General features: G+C 37.9%; 1 protein-coding gene across 1 annotated transcript; it reads right to left on the reverse strand.

The window, feature by feature from the left end:
- Positions 1-1,209: 1,209 nt before the first annotated feature.
- Positions 1,210-19,006, reverse strand: LOC104461239 (prolyl endopeptidase; the record flags this gene model as incomplete). Its single annotated transcript, XM_010072753.1, has 5 exons — positions 1,210-2,032; positions 4,429-4,585; positions 9,850-9,981; positions 12,946-13,040; positions 18,870-19,006. Coding segments are annotated over 5 exons (816 nt in total), but the record flags the coding sequence as incomplete, so codon positions are not given.
- Between the last annotated feature and the right edge of the window lie 1,696 nt (positions 19,007-20,702).

Consider the following 20,702-nt stretch of genomic DNA (forward strand, 5'->3'; position numbering starts at 1 on the left):
TTTGCCACACAGGGAAGCTGTCAAAGATTCCCAGATGATCACAGAAAGTAGTTCATGTACCTCTGGGAAAAGGGGTCTGATGAATGTGAACCCTGTTTTCACAGCTTGGAGGGGGGGAAAAAATCAAACCCTCAACCCCCTATTCTGATTGTTGAATTCAATGCTGTGATCAGAATGCACCAGTCCATAAAGTATGTGTAAAACTGTAATACCTATGATCACAAATAAACTCCAGGTCACATACAGGTTTTAGGTATGGTACTTCACAGGAAAAGAGAAATACCTTGTGGTTTTGGTTTATTCTTCTCCTGAAATCAAATTATGCATAATCAGTGACTGGGAGGGATGATCCTTCCGGGATTGCAGAGTGTACCAGCAGAAGCCCCAGAGCATGAGAGAAACATGGAGTGATTCTGGTGCAAATTTATCTTTAATTTTGCTGCTGTTTACAGCAGCCTGCTTATCTTTTAAATACTACTCCCTCCTCTTCCTGGGCTGAGACACTGTTTGCTTAGAGATGAAACTCCTGAGCCCAGAGTTAAAATACAGGCTTTAGGGTCTAAGTATGGTTCTGGAAGATTATATCAGTTTATCCAAAACTGAGAAGCAGCAGTGTTTTCTGAAGGGGCAACAAGATTAATAATAATTGGTAGAATATTTTTTTTTTTCTGTGCAAAATCAAATCCTAACTGCTGCAGTGCATCAGAGTTTAGAGAGCTAGCAGGGAAATACTCAGATCTACTTTATAGCTCTACAGTTTAGATAGGAAAGATATGAAATGGCAGTTCAAATGCTGTGCCTGTGTCAAATCATTAGGGAGTCTGACTATGAGCTCTTGTTCTGCAACCAGAACTAGGTTATACACGTATGTTCAGATTGTGACTTGTAAGAGAACATTCTGTCAAAGGCATCAGGAAAAACTGAACTTGAACAATCTGGACAAAGCTGTGGTTTGGGTTTGGGTTTTGTTTTTTTTTTTTTTTTTAAATAGTGTCTGGTCTACTCTTCCAAAATAGTTAAAGAGCTAACAGCAGATGGGATATTGACTGAGATTACAGTGAGAATCTAAGAATTCTTCAAGTTTTCTGACCTCCAATTTTCTCTTCTGTGTGGAAATAAATTACAGAAGAGAAAACTGGTGACATTTTGAATGTCTCTTTGGAAAGAAAGAACAATTTAGCAACATCATTATTATAGACTGTAACACACTTATGAACAACATGTAATATAAGCTTTTTAATAATATTTGACTTAATTGTCCAGATTACTGTCTCTTCAGTATTTCATGGCTATCAGTGAACACCTTCAATTGACATTCTTAAATAAGTTACTGTGTAAGTAAAGTATGCTCAGAGTTCTTTTATGTGGACAGTACTTACATTTAATTACAGATGATCTGGATATATTTATAGGTGCAAAATACATTAAAATTGTTTACAGGAAATAAGCTCAACTAGCACTAACTCTGGAATCTAAATGTTCACAACAGCACCAACAGCAGCTCAGCTATTTATTTGAACATGCTTTTCAAAATGTACTTTGGAACACAGTAGAAAAGAAATTCAAAGAAAAGCCAAAAAAGAGGGAAGCACAGAAGATTAAAACCCCATAGCAGGTTGGATCAATAAAATATTAAACTGCAGTTCTTAAATACTACACCAAGTAGTAGTAGTCTGGTTGGTCTTAAATGGTGTTAAAGCCCTTGTTTTCTAAAGGAGACAGCAATAAGCATTTTGCCTATTCAATCCAATCAAGATTTAGGCATCGTGCTATAAAAGCAAACATATCTGACACTTCTTCTATAACTTTAGCAGTTGGCTTTCCTGCTCCGTGCCCAGCCTTGGTGTCAACATGGATGAGAAGTGGATTGGTTTGTTTACGGCTTCGGCCCACAACATATTGCAGAGTAGCGATAAACTTCAGTGAATGTAGAGGGACCACGCGATCATCATGATCTGCTGTGAGAAGCAGCGTAGAGGGATACTGAATGCCATCTTCTTCTGGTAGCTTGATATTGTGAAGTGGAGAGTACCTGAGGAGAGCACACAAATGTTTACATATTTTTACCTCAAGACCCAGCAAGAAGGTCCTCTCATACTGAAATTGTCACAGGGCCATTCGATGGCACTCAGAATACTACAGTTCAGAGTCACATAAATCAGAATTGCACTACTGGCAACTGATACGTGGTGGTGACCGCAGATCTCTGGCTCTTAAATGTGAAGCAATTACATTTCTTTAATTTCAGAGAGGCATATGCATACATCTCACAGAAATACCAAAAATATCAGGAATGGGCAACAGAGAAACTACAGCAAAAGCTGTCCAGTCCATAGCGGGATCCATCGTGCTCGGAAACAGGGAAATTGAGACTTTTTCCCAGCATATGTACGTAGTCCAGGTCTGCACATGGATGGCTTCTTCCCATGCAAATCTGGAAACAGTCTCGGATGGTAGCCACAAGTGCTGTACAGTTATTAAATTTTCTGCCTCCAATATTTAGGCCACCTTTGAACATGCACTTACCTTGAGGGAACACCATGCAGGGAACTGAAAGGAGAACTCTTAAGTTTTCCTGCTTTCAATAGATGACCTTGATTCCTATTTTTTAAGTAATGAATAATCTAACTTTCAAAATTTGTTTTCTTTGCAGGATAATTTAAATTTTTTAGCTACTGTAACATAACATACAAGGTGTATATACATATCTCATCACAAAGTACCCTCTTGCTTTAAAAATTAAACATAATAGTAAGTCACAAAGAACATCTAACCATTTCATGCTTCATTTAAGCCAAAGCTATGCCTACGAAAAATGTTACGTTCCTTAAATCAAGAGTAGGATACTATTTTCTCCCCCATTTCATGACAGGAAATAGAGAAGGAACCTTTGCTTTATTTTTGAATGAATTTCCCACTTGGGGGAGTTCACATTAAGTCCAAATTATTTTTAAGATCACATGACAATATTTGAATGTCTAACCTAACAGATTCCTGACTTCCTCATTTTCATCTAAGGAACAATGTAAGTGAAATTGCAGACTATGATTTGTGTTGAAAAAAGTTAAATGATAGTCACTACATGCCACTCGATTAGCCTCATGTATTTTTTAGGTATCTGTAAAGGCAACACCGAAGTGACATTACATACATATCTTCCTACATTTGATAAGCAATTGCCAGCTGCTGAAAAGGAGGCAAAGAAATATTTCAGGTATCATCATTTAAGATGTTTCTAAAATTATGCACTGAGACTCTGTGAGTTGGCATGCGTGTAAGTAGTCACAGAGTAATTCCTTCCTACAGATCCATTTCTCAGTCACAAAATCAACTTAAAACTTTGCTTCTACTTTACCTCTTATCTGAATTCACAGATATGCAAGCAAGTTTCAGTGTCCAAAATAATGAAAATTATTTGGATCATTTTTATAACAGTTAATCTTTTATCTATTATCTAAGATCTAAATTATCTATTGATAAAAGATGAATTATGAAATGTGTTAATTGTTTTGTGCACTATGTTTACAAAAACATGTTTGCCACTGAAAGATTAAATTAGACAACTGGAAGTTTTGAAACAATCTAATTACAATGCGCCCTACTGATCATTTAGTATCTGAACTTGACATTGATTTATTTTTTTAAGTAAGTGCTTTAGATCAAATAAGATCTCAGTGTACTTGTAGCATATGTACTTTATAATATCTAAACAGTCTTTGAATTTTCAGACCAGCCAAATCGTTTAGTGTGTCTGAAGCATTCTCCTGGCATGTTAGTTAATCTTCATCATTAAAGAATACAAATGCAATAACAGAAGATGAAGTTCCAGAAAAATATTTTAAAATTATGGCACTTATTCTAACACACTCATTATTAGCCATATCCAACGTGCAGATCACTTCTTTTCTCACATAGCTGTCTCTCGTCTCTCTCTCTTTTTTTTTTTTTTTTTTTTTTTTTTTTTTAATACTCTTTCCAGACCTCTCAGCCAGAAGTTAGGAAATAAATTAATAACCTGTTATGGTCTATTGCCATTCAATTCCTACAAATAAATCCCATCCAAGTTGTATAATATAATTCACAATGGTGATTGTCTCTCTCCCATTATAAAAAATACAATTTATGTAGCAATTCACTTGAGAATATTCTTTTGTGACAGCCTAAAGCAGTCATTATTCAGAAAGAAAACCCTGTGAGTTGTTAAAGCTGTTAGGAGAACAAGATCTTTGAAAATATGACCAGTTGACTCAATGGGGCTTTGAAGACAGTCTTTCATGCAAAACTGACTTGTAAGGAAATGCCGAACTCCCCAAACCCAGGGTGGGAAAGGATGAAACAATACTTAGAATAGATATTAATTGTAGCAACCTGAAACTGTTGAGCAGACTATGCATTTTAACAACCATGGAAGGATTTAAAGGCACTTACTTGTACAGCCATTCAAACTGCTCTTTATTGTCAGAGCAACCGTAGTCAGTGGTCCAAGCATGGCCAATGGTGTACTTGTGGAACTTGAGCATGTCCATCACTCCCACTTGGGCAATAACACAACCAAATAGGTCGGGGCGCTGATTAGCACAGGCAGCTTTGACAGGAAAACAACTCAATTAGTATTCATATCTTAAAGAATTAAGCTCAGCAATGAAAGGTCCACTGACAAGTTCACGAAAGACCAACGTCCAAAAAGGTGTCCTCTATAAACTCAGTTTCTTTTTTTCTTTTTTTTTTTAAAGGTAAAACTATTAAAAAATGTGAGAAGAAATACAGATTACCATATAACTGCAGCCAAAAAACTTGAGCATAAAGTATCTGATATAAACCAAATTGCACTCAGAGACGACTGCCCGTGAATATGAAGTCAAATAGACTTCTAAGCAAAACTGAAAGCAAAATCACAAAAGGATAAAAATTATAACGCCCAAAGATGGAATTTCGAAAGAGCTTAAGAGCTATTTCCCTTTCTTCAGGCAGCAGACATGCTGTTCATTGAAAACTGCCTTCCAAACAAGCAAACTGGGTTTAAAGCAGCAATGCACTTTTAAAATATGTGAGCTTTTGGACTACTGAATTGCAGTTTCCTAAACCATTCACTGTCCAATCTTTTAATATTAGTATCAAAATAGAGAAGGGCATTAAGGAGCAAAACCCCTCCATTTACTGATGAAAATTTTCTTCCATAATTACTATGTAAACTGATATGAAAAGAGTTTTGATAAAATCAGAGGAATAACCTCACTTTAATAAAGCAAATTACTGTTGTATTTTCTCTATGATTTCCATCTTCCTACTACTAGAAAGGCCAATTTCTTTAAGCATAATGCTTGCCTCATATATTTTAAAAACAACCACAGGAGGCTCATCTAGCTCAGTTTCAAATTTATAAGAGTGGCAACGGGCAGATGCTCAGGGAAAAGGCATTAAGCAAATACTGGGAGATATTTTCTGTACATTATTAGCTTTTGAGCTAGTTGTTTAGGTTTTCCCCGAGTTGGAGTTATCTCCAGCCATCCTGTTAAACAGCCATCAAAACACACATCCTCTGTAAATACATCAATTTCCTTTCTTAACGTTTATTCATCTAGTGTTCATCATATCCTGTAGCAGTAAATTCTTCAATTCCAAGTTCTGTTGCTTGATTTAAATCTGTTGCCTCGTGATTGTACAAATTCCCCTGCTTTTTCTGAATGTTAAGAATTAAGAGCACTGAGATTTTCACATAACTACCACAATGGATCCCAGAATCCCTTTCTTAATTCAGAGCTAATCACTGTGTATTCACATGTAGGTATACTCTTTCCGGAATTCTTGCATCTCTTCATTTTTGTCCATTGTGAAAATCATAGAATCATTGAATCATTAACGTTGGAAAAGACCTCAAGGATCATCAAGTCCAACTGTCAACCCAACACCACCTAACTCACTAAACCATGTCCCTGAGCACCATGTCTACATGTTTCTTGAGCACCTCCAGGGATGGTGACTCCACCACTTCCCTGGGCAGCCTGTTCCAATACCTGATCACTCTTTTAGTGAAGAAATTTTTTCTAATATCTAGCCTAAAACTCCCCTGGTGCTGTTTCCTCTTGTCCTATCACTTGTTACTTTAGAGAAGAGGCCAGCCTCCACCTCATTACAACCTCCTTTCAGGCAGTTGTAGAGAGTGATGAGGCCTCCTCTCAGCCTCCTCTTCTCTAGACTAAACAACCCCAGCTCCCTCAGCCGCTCCTTGTAAGACCTGTGCTCCAGACCCTTCACCAGCTTCGTTGCCCTTCTCTGGACCTGCTCCAGCACCTCAATGTCCTTCTTGTGGTGAGGGGCCCAAAACTGAACACAGTATTCAAGGTGCGGCCTCACAGGTAATTTATTCCCATTCTTTGCCTCCTGCTAACCAGGATACTCGCTTCTAGCTCAGCCAGAAATTTCTTACGTTGCCTTATGCAAGGGACTTCACAAAAAGCTTTTGAAAACCCAAGAATAACTCCTCACGTAGATCACTGTTACAAGCACCATATGCCCCCTGATTCCTTCAAACAGCTCTAATAGATTTGCAAGATGTACCTTCAGCCTGCAAAATTCTTCCTTATATGTCAGCTATTATTTATTAGTTTCAATTGGTTTTCCCATTAGAGAAGTCAGATTTACTCATCTGCAGCTTATGGATCGCCATGAACCATTTAAAAATTGGCATTACACTTGCCCCCTTCTGTTCCTCAGATATTCAGGCTTAGTAGCCTGCAGTTTCTTATTGGAGCTCACTTAGGATCTTGCATGTGCACCATCTGGTCCTGGCAACACACTGCTTTTCATTTGATTGATTTATTCCAAAACCTCTTCTGCTGATGCTTCAGCTTGAGTCAGCTCCTCAGAGTATTTCCCATGAAGAGAGACTCCGGAGCAGGGAAATCCCCACGCTCCTCAGGAGGGAACATCAACACAAACATTTGGTGGTTCTGCTCTACCATTATCTTTCTTTAGTACTCCTTTTAGACCTCACTAGCCTCTAAGTCCCACAAATCTTCTGGCTAGCTTCCTGCTCCTGATGTGCATAGGAAGCTTTTATTGCTAATCTTTATAGTGTAAGCAATATGCTCATCAGTCTCCTATGGTCTGTCAGAGTTTATGCTCTACCCTATTTTCTTCATTTAAATGTGATATCTATTTTCTGAAAGATGTGATTTTACTTCTGGTCATCTCTGATTCGTAACTATACTAACTCTTCCTGGGTCCTTTCTGAGCCATATTGATAAAGTATATATAGTGCCTTATAGCTGCCACATAAAAGCTCTTTATCTTTTAACTGAAGCTTTTGATCAGAACCCTCCTCTTCATGTTATTTCCTTTTACAAACATAAATTATATTCTGGTAGGAAAAAAGGCCAAAACAACTCATAACGTTTAATTTTAATAATCTTTATTGCAGAGTGTCTCTTGAGGCACTGTGTGGTGCTCAGGATTGTATAAAAAATTTCTGCTCCTAGTTCCCAAAATAGTTACTTCAGTAAGAAATCACTTACGGAGACACTCATCCATTCCCACTTCACCCCTTTAATTAGCCCTAGTACTTAATTATATGCATTAATAAACTGTAACCTGGAACAACACTTTATTCGTGAATTTTACTCCTCTACACATACTTTGAGCTTTAAAATTCAGTACAAAAGTAAGATTTAAAAACCTCTGAACTGTTTGTCTAAGCAAACATGAGAGGTCAAAAACTGTTTGCATGAAGGTTTTCAGCTTACATCTGTGCTGCTCTGCTCAGCTTTGGGATCACACTGCAGGACAACAAAGTCTTGTTTTGCAGTTGAATGAGGCAATAGCTCAGGGCTCTGCACTCCTCAGAAATACCTCGTGATAGTCAGACTAAAAGGAAATTGTATTTTGGAAGAGTGACAATACTCTTCCTTGTCAGTTTTTTCTTCAATAAATGAGAACTGAGAAAATCTGGCAGTGGGTGCTTGTACCTAAAGTATGAGCTATGCTCTCTAGTGTTGCATGAACAACTACTGCAAAATTTAGTTCTGCTTTGATGAAAAAGCACAACAATTTCCTAAATTCACCTATTTTATACAGTCAAGGAAAATCCCTATCTAGCTCATCAAGAGCACAGAAATCCAGCTGCAAGTACAAGGGAAGGTTTCTAACAACAGATTTTTTTCAGAGCAGGGTGGTCTAGATTCCTAACACCTGTCTCCTTTTGGAATGTCCACCCCACAGATGTCACACACTTCCCCTCACCTAAATAAGGAGCCCAGCTGACTTGTTCAGACAGAAACATAATTTTTTGATGAGTAAAGCTGGGTAGGATGAATCTTGTTCTGACTGAAACTGAAGTCCATATAACCATAAAATAGTATTTTCAGAAGCTAGGTAACATGTTGAAAGTTTAGCTGCATTTCCAAATATATATTTATGCTCATATAAAATTGACTTGTGCAATGCTTGCACTTCCAGTGGTGTGCAAACCCTTTAAGCCTTTACCATGTTAATCCATTTCTGTTGGTGCTCTTATTTACAATGCACAAATACCTCTTGCCACCCAGAACCGAGAAGTATATGAACAGAAAGCAAAAATACAAGTTTACATGTACTTGTTATTTATCTTTAAAATAATTGCTTTTTAAAAATAAGAATGCAGGAATAGCCAAGATGGCTTAGACCATAGACCTGTACAACTCCGAATACTGCTTCTTATGCTGGGTGCTAGTTCACCGAGAAAGAAAATAAAATCAATAGAGCCAGTATTCAGCAGCAGACAAATAGGGAGGAGTATAAAAAAGAAGAGAACAAAGAGTGGGCCTAGTAAATCTGCTCATTTTCTATAAATCGGTGGTTTATGAACTTGAAACACTTTTTGTGTTTTTTTTTTCTCATGAGTAGCTCAACTCTGTCATACTGTCACATGCCTTTCATACTGTTTAAAAAAAAATAAACCCCAATATTATTCATTCCTGTCTCCTTCTCCTTTCAAAATTGAACAAAATCACCTCCCTTTTTCTTCTACTGCTTTCAGTTACAGGGATTTAATCAGAAATAAATTTTGTAGCTCTTTAAATACTCCTTAGACTATGAGACATTTTTGTGACAACCTTTTCTGTTCAGGAGGAGGCTATTAATCTCCTTGAATTTAGGAACACAGCAGTGAATTATATGTGAACAACATGCATTTGTAACAAAGTGCGACATTTAGGCAGTCCCTCAAAAGCTCACGACTTTTTCAAGTAACTGTACTTGTATTTTATGTTTCTCACCAGAGACATTAATGGTTTCATTTGTGGTCATGTTTTAACTACACAATGAAAGTAGAGTCAAATTGTTACATGTCCCTGTACAAAGGCTTTACACCCAGAACTGTCATGTTTTCATTTGCCCTCAAAGAACAAAAATGCATCACTACAGAAAGAGTGAACAAGAAACTCTGATGACGGATTGCAGGACATGGGATTCTGTCTTACGCTGCAGACCACACACAGTTTCCTGATGCTACATAACAGATTTCTGGTTATTCGGTAATTATTTTGTAATGATTAGCTTTATGGAAGAAAAAACAAAACCCAAATTTTTGTTAAAGCATTCTTAATTACCGTCTGATTCTACCACAGGGTTAGCTCTACCACACAGGACAGTAATTATAAGTATGGCTTTTAACAGGCAGCCTTTGCTAGAGACTGCAGAATCCCAACGTCCTATGCAAACAGCAAATTAAGTACAATTGTATATATTTAACACCCGGTACATATCAGTGCATTGACATTCTGGCAACTTTCAAAAAGAGGTTCTCATGATTTTTTCTCTGGTTCCTTTGGCAAACCCAGCACCAAACCCAGGAAATATATGAGCAGTTCTTACCAACTAGGAGGCCCCCATTTGAGCCTCCATTAATAGTCAACTTCTTTGGGGATGTGTAGCCTTCCTTGATGAGGTATTCGGCAGCACACTGAAAGTCATCAAAGCAATTTTGTTTGTTGGCCAAGATACCACCTAGGACACAAATCAAACAAATCAGTTGATGCCATAAAATCCATTTGATACCATCTCTTCAAAAAAACATGTGTGCAAAAATACCTGGGAACAATTCCAGTTTCATGAACAATTTAATAATTGAAGCATCTCAGAAAGACAGCAAAAATGAAAGATTCTTTCAACACTTAGAGGGTATAAGATGGTTCTGTCGATAAGTCTAATGCTTTCAGAGACTCTGAATAATACATACCTATACCATGGAGTGAGTGCCAGGTAACGTTCCTAACCAGTAAAATTAAAGCTAAAAGCTTTGCATTGCAAAATATATGCAAAATGACCACATAAAATCCAACTGAGGTTTGATCTAATGGGACTTTAACAACATTAAACTCAGTGGGAGTTTCTTAAGGCAATAAAGCTGCAATTTACAAAATAAGCTATATAAAATAAGCACTTCTAATTTCCCGGACATAGAATATGTGGCTGATAATTTACTTTTTTTTCTATTAGTTGCTTTCAATTCAGATGATATATAGCTATGGTCAAAAAGGGACTTAAGAGTTGCATCTTGGTTTGAAATTTTACTAATTGAGTATCAATATGGAAATGCTTAAGATGCTGACATCCTGTTGAACAGAATTCCAAACATGATCAGATATATGAGGAATAAAACATGACTGAAAAATGGAGGTACAGATAACATCATTGGTAACACTTCCAGTTCTCAAAACTAAAAATTTGCAAGGTGGGATAGGGAAGAAAAAGGATGCTTTTGACCTACAATCTTTCAACTATTTGAGCAGAAGAATATCAACCTAGAGAACTCATAGTTGGCCAAATCCCATAATCTTCCCACTTTAGATGCTTGTACGCCAAGAGACAAAACTGGCTTCTCCTTGAAGGTTATCCTGCCTTAAGACGTGGTATGTTCTTTCTCAGGCAATTAAATGCTTGTAAGAAAATGTTAGTAAGAAATGGGAACTAGGAAGAAAATCCACATATTCCTGAAGCAAAGGCTGTGGTCCAGCCAGGTAAGAGGAGCTCCGTGAACACAGAAGTGGAACTCTGGTTCCTTCTACTTTGTTTAAAAGCTGGATGTTTGTTCTAAGCTAATTACCTAAGGTTCCCACTGTGGTCCAGGACAATTAACTCCACTCTAAAATAAGCGAGATGAGCTATAATCTGAAGGTGTCTCTTTATCTCTACTGTCCAGCCAGTGATCCTAGACACCTAGTTTCCACCGAATGCTTAATTTCTATGTTGCAAAAGTTTGGTAAGGTAACTATGACATTTAGTCATACACATCTTGTAGAACTGGGACCACTGAATTTTTGATTTTTTTATTTTTTAACAAATACACATAATTCTTGCACTAGCAAGACCATTGAAGAGAGACATACTGGGACAACGAAAATGTCTTCAAACAGGTGGCAGTAAAGGAGAAATAAATCTTACTCTTTGCTCAAAGTTCTGGTCTGGTGTAAGGTCAGAATCCTATCTATACAATTAAAACTAAGCAAACAGACTCCTGTAATTGCTTCTGGAATTAACAAATAACAGATACATATCTTATTATGCAACTGCAATAAAAGACTTGGGTCAAAATTAAGCAGGAAATAGGTGGGTCAAAGAAGCATTATAATTTAAGATAAATTTTATTAAAATCTATTACAAACCAATCAGCAAATTAAAATTAATGAAGGATACTTCAGCTTTAGCAATAATATCCTGTATCTGCAAGCATATACAGTTTCTATTTATGAAACCATTACATGTTCAACTCAATTGTGAGGAAATAACCCAGACAAAAAGTTACCGCAGATGAAATGGTAAAACCAAGATGTAACGATATAGGAATACTGTTTTGTTTGATAAAAAGTTATTATGGATTACTCCCACTGCAAATTGCTGCATCATAAATACCACTGTTTTGGTGCATTTGCCTTGCTGACATCTCCAGCAACTTACCACCAGATTATTAGGATGCTGACAAGGCATCACCATTAAGTAATAATGGGTATGTTACAGAGCTGAGTAGGACTTTCTCCAGCTTTTTCCTCTGGTGAAGGGATGCATAAAATTGTCAACAATAAGTCAAGTTGACAAAGATAATCAAAGGATTAAAACAAGGATTGGACGGCAAAAACATGGAGAGAAATATATCAAAGGTACTAAGAAAACGGGAAAGGAGATTGTCAGGGTTTTTTAGTGAGACAGTTGTGTTTCCGCAGCGTAAAAGCTTAAAAAACCCCAAAAGGTCAAATGACTGCCTACAAGAAGTTAGATCCTCCTAAGAGAGTGTGGAGGGGATATGTCACTACACTTGTGGAGTTGATTGTTTTCATAGGAACTCCAATCACATTCACTAAATATTATAAGTCTATTAATAAATTATGCAAAAACAATCTGAAATAGTTATATTCTGAACTCAGAAGTTCACACCTTCTGTAAGGTTTGGGGTTTTTTGGATTTTGGTTTGATTTTGTGTGTGTGTGTGTGTGTGTGATACCAGGAGAGTCGAAATAGTCAGTGCTGTTGTCTTTGGAATCTAGAATTGTGGGGCCATGTGCACCTGCAAATAACTAAAGAGGTATATGAAAGCAAGACAGGTCTCCTGCAATATCAACAGACTTTTTTTTTTTTTTTGAAAATAAGTTCAAGATAAATAGCTGCATTTACAAATTTTTAAGTCTAGGAACTCGATCTTGCTTAAAAAAATCCCCACAATAACTTTCTTGGAAACTACAGTGTTTGTGCAAACCTATTTTTAAGTAGGCTACAAAAATTAAATCAATCTAACAAAAACCATCAGATAACACTGGATGACATGCAGATCTAATATACGAGTAAGGAAAAAATTTACCTTTTTTACAGAATAAGTAAAAGGCAAAGAGATGTGAGCACGGAAGAGGGAGCAAGAGAAAATGTAGTAATTTTCATTGCTAAGCTTGCAGGTTTGCTCCTCTACTTGGACTGATTTACCTTTGTGCCAGGTCTCTCCATATTCACCACCACCCCTGATGTTCGCCACTGCTAGAACACCTCCTAGGTGTCGCACAAAAATAAGTCTTGACACACTGAAAAAGCAAACAGATAGAGGATTATTTTTAATTTCCATTTTTTATATGCCTACCACTTTTACAAAAAGACTTTGAGGGAAAGACCTTCTCCCAAAATCGATGATGAAATCATGAAGGAAGCCCTCCTTGATGGCAAACCTGAGTAGCCAGGCTTTTTTCAATGGTTATCCACGAAATTAAATTCTCTGCAGCATCGGGAGATGAAGGAACCAGTGCTTGTCCATTCTTCCTCCTTTAGTTCTGCACTTTGGAGGAGAGCAGCCAGTGGTTCTGCCTAACAAAAAACACCCCAGGACATGTCAACATTTTTTTTACCATCTTCAAAACCATCACTGTGGGGACTAGAGCTATGCAGTACCACTGGACCCCCATAGCTTTCTGAATTGTTTGTCTTCTATGGGTGCTCCGCTTTTTCCAGAGAGGAGAGGAAGGCTTAGCCCAAATGAAGAAAGCAAAGAACTAATACTTAAGATCAGCACTTGATCTTTGTTTATGAGCAGGTGTTTTCAACTTCTGCTTCATATCCTTTTTTTTTGGACCTTTATAAAAGGTGTGTGCAAAGAAAAACTCTGCTTCTACTGTTGTTTTGTGCCAGGGTCTGCAGTCAAGTTCTGGCCAATCTCCTTATTTATTTTCCACTTGCATTGCTAAATACAAAACAAACAGTAAAAAGTAAAATGAAAAGTTCTGCCTTCCCTAGTATCTCTAGAACCTGTCTGAAAGCTAAAGTAGCATAAATCTTTTTTTACATGTCAAATTGCAAAAGTATCAAAGCTATTGCTACCTTTTTAAAAAGGGACTGAAGTAATTTAAATTATATTTAACAATTAAGAAGAGAAATAGATCTCTGATCTCTTGAGGCAGTAGCTTAAGATAGCAGAAGCTCCAGATGGCAAATCACAAATATGACAAGGAGACCAGTAAAATATTAAAATTTAATCTCAACAAGTCTTTTTTTTTTTTTTTTCCCTCTCTAGTAGGCTCAAATTTCTCATTTACTTTAAATCTTTGCTCATGCAAGAAAACACTGCCTGCCAAAATTAATCCTATTCACCCACAAAACCAAGGATTGGGGCTTTTTACCTTTAACTACCAAAACCAGGTAAATTTTTCATACCTCCCAAAGCAATTATCTATGTACTGGCACTTGCTCTTGAGAGTATATACCAAGGATTAAGGAAATACAAAGAAAAGCAGAAGGATGACTGATAAGAAAATTATGTATTTTCGTAATCCATCAAAGGAAAAACTTTCCACCTGGGATGGTTATCTGTGGCCATCAGATGGCTCAGGAGGCATGAATTACCTCTGCTTCTGTAAAATCAATTCTGAAGTCCATCACTGTCTTCTATTTTCCTTAGATTGCTGTGACATGCTGATCAGATGCAAGATTTTTATTCTACAAGCACACTGTGCAAAGGTCAGAGAGCATTATTTTGTCAAACTCCAGGATCCCTAATTTTGACAGGCTGCTACACAGCTAGTGTGGTATCGTCTGACAGTAGGTTGCCTCATGAGATTGTGGCTTCTTAACTTTTGGTATGTTAGAGTGACAAAACCTCCCAGAATATTCTGCACTTCATTTCCCTGCCTCTGTCCGAAACAAAACCAATAGAAACTTTTTGGTTCAAGCTTACTTGATCTCCTAGTAATCAAAGGTAGCAAGTATAGGAATTTCAGGTAAGTTAAGAGCTTGCTACCCAAATATATTGCCTGAGAATATTTAAAAAAAAGTAATTCCAGAACAGAGTCCATCCTCTCCCATCTGCCAAAAGAAACTGTGCCCATCTGAGGGATCAGCATATTTAATCAGCAAAGAATCTGTGAACAACGCAAAACCAAAGTACTGAGTGCATCCTATCCTGTCCATGGACTCCTCTAACAGAGATGGTACCTTGATGATAATTTTTGGAGTAGTCTAAGTGACTGAGGATCTCACAGGACATGCAGTACTCTTATTATAGGAAGCTAGTCCCCATTTCCACAAGCAAACAATTCTTCTGCCACACAAACCCTCAATGGGATAAAGTCCAGAGTTTGGTAACAATAATTATACTGCCCAAATTATAAGTAAGGTTTAGTATATCTGTTCTCACTCTCAGCACTTCTACTGGGATTTAGGCACTTGAGAAAACATTACCTCATATATCCCAACATATACATCTAGTAATGTCACTGCCAATGACTATTCATTAATACCAATGCCAGTATGGTCAGCAGTAAAGTGAGTCAGGACCCTAACTTCACCAATACTTTGAGGTACATGTGCCTAGAACTTATAACAAGGTTTTTCAAATTGACTTTTAAGTTCAAGGAACCAGGTTTTCTAAGTAATATCATCAGGACTCATTAACTTTCAAAAAATGTGAAAATTCCAAGTGATCAGACAGCACAAAATTCAAGTTTCATACACAATCCTGCTACTGCCTCCTGTGTTCTTCCAGGTAGCTTCTTGCTTCCAGATTTGATTTCAAGTTAATTTGGTGTCTGAGTCACAGCAAACTGCCCAGTCACCCTGGGTGCCTATGAAATGTTTTGCTCTGCAGAGCAAAGTCTGTCTCCCTGCTCTTTCCAACACTCTGTCTAGCCTTTTGCTCATCATCCCTGTTTTTACCTTGTTCCCAGGAGAGAAGGAAAGAAAAAGTATAAAGGAAGGGACAACAGGGTCAGGAAGGAGCCAGTGGAGGGAGCGGAAGATAGTTCCTTCCCTGGAGAGCTCATTCCAGACCCTATCACTCTAAGGGAGCATAACACAAAAAATAAGAAAACAGGTATGTTTTTTTACAGTATAGCACAATGTGAGGAGCTGTGCTTCAAGGAGCAAAAATGCTTTCCCAGAATTACTGATCTGCTGTCAGGTTGTACAGCTGACAGAGAAATGCAGGCTGGTGCATGGGTGATGGAGAAAAAAATCCAAGTCACTGGCCCTGCTTGCTTTCTTGGCTTTCTTGGTAACACAGTAACCGAAAAGAGCAATCTTGCACTCTGCACTGGTGGCTGCTGTGTTGCTTGACCTTTCTCTGCGCTTACAGTCTCTTCCCTGCACCACCTCTTTGCTTAAAGGCTGAGTACAACCTGGCTCTGGAGCAGAGAAGTGCAATTTCACAGTCTGCTTCACAATCAGCTGCATTCCAGGATGCATTAGAAATGGCTTCTCCTGTACCCATGCAGGCACAAACAAAACAGCAAAAGAGAAAACCGTTGGCTGCTGCAGGGTGATGAGCCGAATCTGAGGTGATGGGTTTGCGATGGCATTTCTCCAGCAGCAGTGCCAAGCCACTGGTGTCAGTTCCATCAGCCTTACCTTGCACTTGCCCTGCAGGCTGTACGGTTAATGACAGTGCTCTAGCGGGCACCACACTCAATGTGCTACCAAATGCAGGCCTTCAGTCCACAGGAAGATCTAAAAGATGCATGCTTGCATTCAAAAATAAATGGCTACTGTAAGCGACTTAATGGATTTAGCCTATCATTCTTACAGTTATTTCTGGATCCTTCCAATCTCTTGGTTTGTTTCTATTGCTTTCAGGTGAAAAATATTTTATTTTCATTTTCTGTGTTGGAGAATAAATGAAAAGCAACAGCAGTTTCGGAGTTAAGCAGAAATAAGCTTCCCAACCCAGAAACCCAGAGAGCTGGCTCATGTTAATAGTTAATAATAAATACCAATGAGAAAACATTGTACTGACTTGAAGAAATACAAGCTAGAAAGGAACCACTGTAAAGGAGGAGCGCCTTGTGAAAAGCTGTAAGAGCTCAAATAAAAAAAAAATCAGGAATATTTATCCAAGAACTTTTTTGTTTCGTTTTTTAAAGGTAAGCAGGCTACTACTTGGTTGCATTTCCACAGCCACATCTCTGCTCAGGATCAGATGAACTATGTGGCAAGTCTCAGCCTTGACCATCCTGTGGTTGCTTTCTAGCACTTGTGCCTATGGTCACCTACAGAAAAATGACTGAATCATGGTTTTGGGCTGTGGCTGGAGCAGCGCTTGGACCTGGGAACTACTCGTGGAATACTGCAGTACATAGTAACAGGGATGTAGTCAAACATTACTTGAATCTGCCAGGTAAAGGGGGAACTGGACGCTCTGCCTTTCTGGCATACATTCTCTATTACAATTTCCTTTCCCTGACCTTACCTGCCTACTTTTGGAACACACTTCCTCACCGAGTACTCAATTCTCAGGTTATTGACCATAAATATGCATTTGAAGGCTTTGGCTTTTCTTATTTTTCTTTAAGAAAGGCTGAGAAGAGAAATGTTGGTATTACAGGGAGATAATGAGGAGGGAGGTGGGGCCAATCATGTTTTATTTATGTTGTCAGTGGGATAATGTATTTTGACCTGGAAGTGAAAGATAGTTCTCTGTGCATTTACTTTTAAGGGACTATCACAGATTCATATTTTTATTTTATGAACTGTATAATAAATGCTTCAAAGGGTTCAGGAAGACATAGGTCACTGCTTCCACCTCCCATCTTCCTCTCTTCTGTCACCTGCACCCTCCTGCTGCTGTTTGCTGGACTCCTATGAGAGTCAATTTTCAACTTGCAAATGGCAGAAAACCACGCACTCCTTTTTGTTGGGAGTTTTCTGCCATTCTTGGAAGGTAAATCAGCTTAGCAAAGGTTCCAGCAAACACAAGGGTCAACGGATGGGAGGTGAAAGGAAGCACCGTGAGATACCTTCTCCTTTTGTCAGCAGCCAGCTCGTGTCAGCTCTGCAGTAGGTGAAATTTTATCTTAAAATAATAGATATATAATATTTATTTTTTAAAAATGGTATGTTTTATCACAGTTTTCAGCATCTACAATAAATTGCAACAAATCAGTGCTTGAGTCTAATCTAAAAATTAATTAAAAAACTATTCTGGTTATGTAATTGAGTCTCTCAAAAACCATAGGAAATAAAAAATGTAGCTCTACAAGGCAGATAGAAAACTTTCAAATAATCATAGAGCACAAGTTGGGAGGCCCATTGTTAGACAAGGTATTTGGCTAGGAAGTATGAGAAACTGTAAATGATATTTAGAAACACAATCACAGTGACCTGGAAGAGCAAGCACTACAAAGGATTTCTTGAAATGTGCTGACTCTAAAGCAAAACTGGTAGCACCTCAACTTAATAGGATACTTTAATAATAGATCATTTTTGTGTTGGTGAGCTGCTCTTCTACCAGCTGAAAAACTGCTCTCCATTCAGTCGTTTGTACTTCTCTTTTCTCCTGCCTTGCCTAGGGGCATTTCTTAAATATTACAGAAAATCACTGCCTTTTGCTAAGTCTATTCAAACTCCCTTGCTGAGGAAATAAGCCTTTTCCTTAAAGAGATCATCTATTCAATAAAGCTTATTGCTTTTGAGGGCTAGAAGTCCTGTTTTGACACAGCATTTTTAGTTTACAATTAGTTGCTTTGCATATGCAGAGCCTATATCACATGCATCTCAAGACAGAATCACACAACACAATTATCTTTCCTGATTACAAGGGAACACAGTAGGAATTTGCTTCTGATTTAATCTCCTCAAAAGTATAAAATGAAAATACAGCTAAGTTTATTACTTATTATTATTTACAGTAATTTCAACAAATATTTGATTTTCTATAATATTTAGACATTAGTCTGGGGAAACGCCTTGAATTCAGAACTAACAAAGCAGACAAATGATGCCTGGACGCTGGCGTGCAGTCCTTATGGCCCCCATCTTGCTTCCCAGGGACCTGAAATGCATTACTCTGTCAGATCCATCGTCTACCATGTCTTCAGTCTGTGACAGTTGTTAATACTAGATACTTCAGAAGAAGGTATAATCACTCTGCTTACCTGTAGCTTGGTGTAATGGATATGTTGAAGCCTCCATATCCATACAGGAAGGCAGGATGAGAACCATCCAATTTAATTCCTTTCTTGTGAATAATAAACATTGGGATCTTAGTACCATCTTTGCTAGGGTAGAATACCTAAGAAAAAGAAAAAGAAATCTGAAATGCTGTTATTACTGTAACTGTCCACAACTGCTGTTAACAAGAATCAGAGGCATTCACTTCCACCGGGTACAGCGGTAAAACTTTCCAAGCAATCCGCACCGATATACCAGGTCAGGTTCAGTAATGGCCATCACCTGCTTGGTTGCTTAATAGCTCTGGAAAATGCACCAAAACAAGTCAATACAAAGGGTATGACACTATAATTTTTACATATCTTATCCATCAATTCTACATACAAGGAGTGGGTTTAAGAAAATGCTACAAAACCAGCATAATTCTCTGCAAGGGAAGACTGGTGCTGTGAAAACAAAAGCACTGTGTGGTCCATCACATATGAAAGCAACAAAGACTGAGTCAGCAAGGAGAATGAACAGAACTAAAACTAGTTTTACAATCTAAAATTTCATTTTAAAAATTCTCATTTTTAAAAATTCAAAATTTCAGACCTTAGAGAACAGTGGACAGAGAAGAAACAAACTCATGGTAGGGTGGTGACTTAGCAAGACCCCACTAAATATTACATTGTTTTGGGTAACAGAGTTATGTTTCTTACAAATAAATATGTAAAACTCTCTGAAGGTCTGGTCTTGTACCACTGAAATAACAGAGAAGTCTTTTGTTTCAGCTGATGCAGCAGTCTTTGCTTGCAGAAACATAAATTTAATCAACAAGCAGAAGGCCAAAGATATTTTAAAAGTCACAGTATTTTCGTTTTAGCATTCATACATCAGCATTACAATTTATCAATGGAGTCATTCCACACACCAGACTCAAGTCAAAATAATAAACTTTGAATAGCTAAAGATGCTGTTTCTTACTAAGCCTTGTGAAAACAGCAAAAAGCTGACTACTCAACACTTGTACATGCAGCATTAATTCACCAAAGCAAGTCTGTGTCCAGTAGAAGGGGACTACTGGCCAGTCTTTCCAGCTTGTCTCAGTGACCATTTCACCCCCTCAGGGTGATAACATAACCCAGGACAGAAACTTTTGTAGCACTCGGTGCATTTTTCAGGCATTACCTAGCAGCTAGAACCAGGAGCCTTAATGCTGCACAACCCCCAAACCCATCCAGCAAGACAACTGAACCACCCGCTGGCTTGCAGGAAATCAGCTCCCAGAACACCAAGTATCCATGTAGCACCTGCTTTCACATGTCTTTCTATTACTGCCACAGTACTGTCTGAACGTAAAAGCTAAATTCCATGTACATAAACATAGACTGCAATTGCTTAACAAGTTCCCATATCTTCTTGTTTTGATGTATCTGCGTGCATGCTCTAATTTAGGATCCAGCCTGTCTTATTTTGCCAGTCAAGCAAAACATGTGGGTGTGAATGCAGTTTATTGCTTGTCCTGAAGTTCTGGTTGACTGCTTTTCATTACTTTGGCTTTAGCATCATTATTTGCAGTTTCTAATCTACTTAGAACAAACTCATAGTAAATAAGAACAACATCATTTTATTGCCTATTTACAACCATGGTTTTAAAGGAAACAGACCCACCACACTTTACAAAGCACATGCTCAACAGGATCTATTTTTGTAACACATGAACCTCAACTGTAATACGAATCTGTGCAATGCATTTATTCTGAGCATTGCCTGTAATGTGAAACATGTAAACCCACACAGCATGTTGAAAACAAAATAATCACATTTAACTGTAA

Source organism: Pterocles gutturalis, unplaced genomic scaffold (assembly GCF_000699245.1).
Source record: "Pterocles gutturalis isolate BGI_N339 unplaced genomic scaffold, ASM69924v1 scaffold30022, whole genome shotgun sequence".
Classification (NCBI taxonomy): domain Eukaryota; kingdom Metazoa; phylum Chordata; class Aves; order Pterocliformes; family Pteroclidae; genus Pterocles; species Pterocles gutturalis.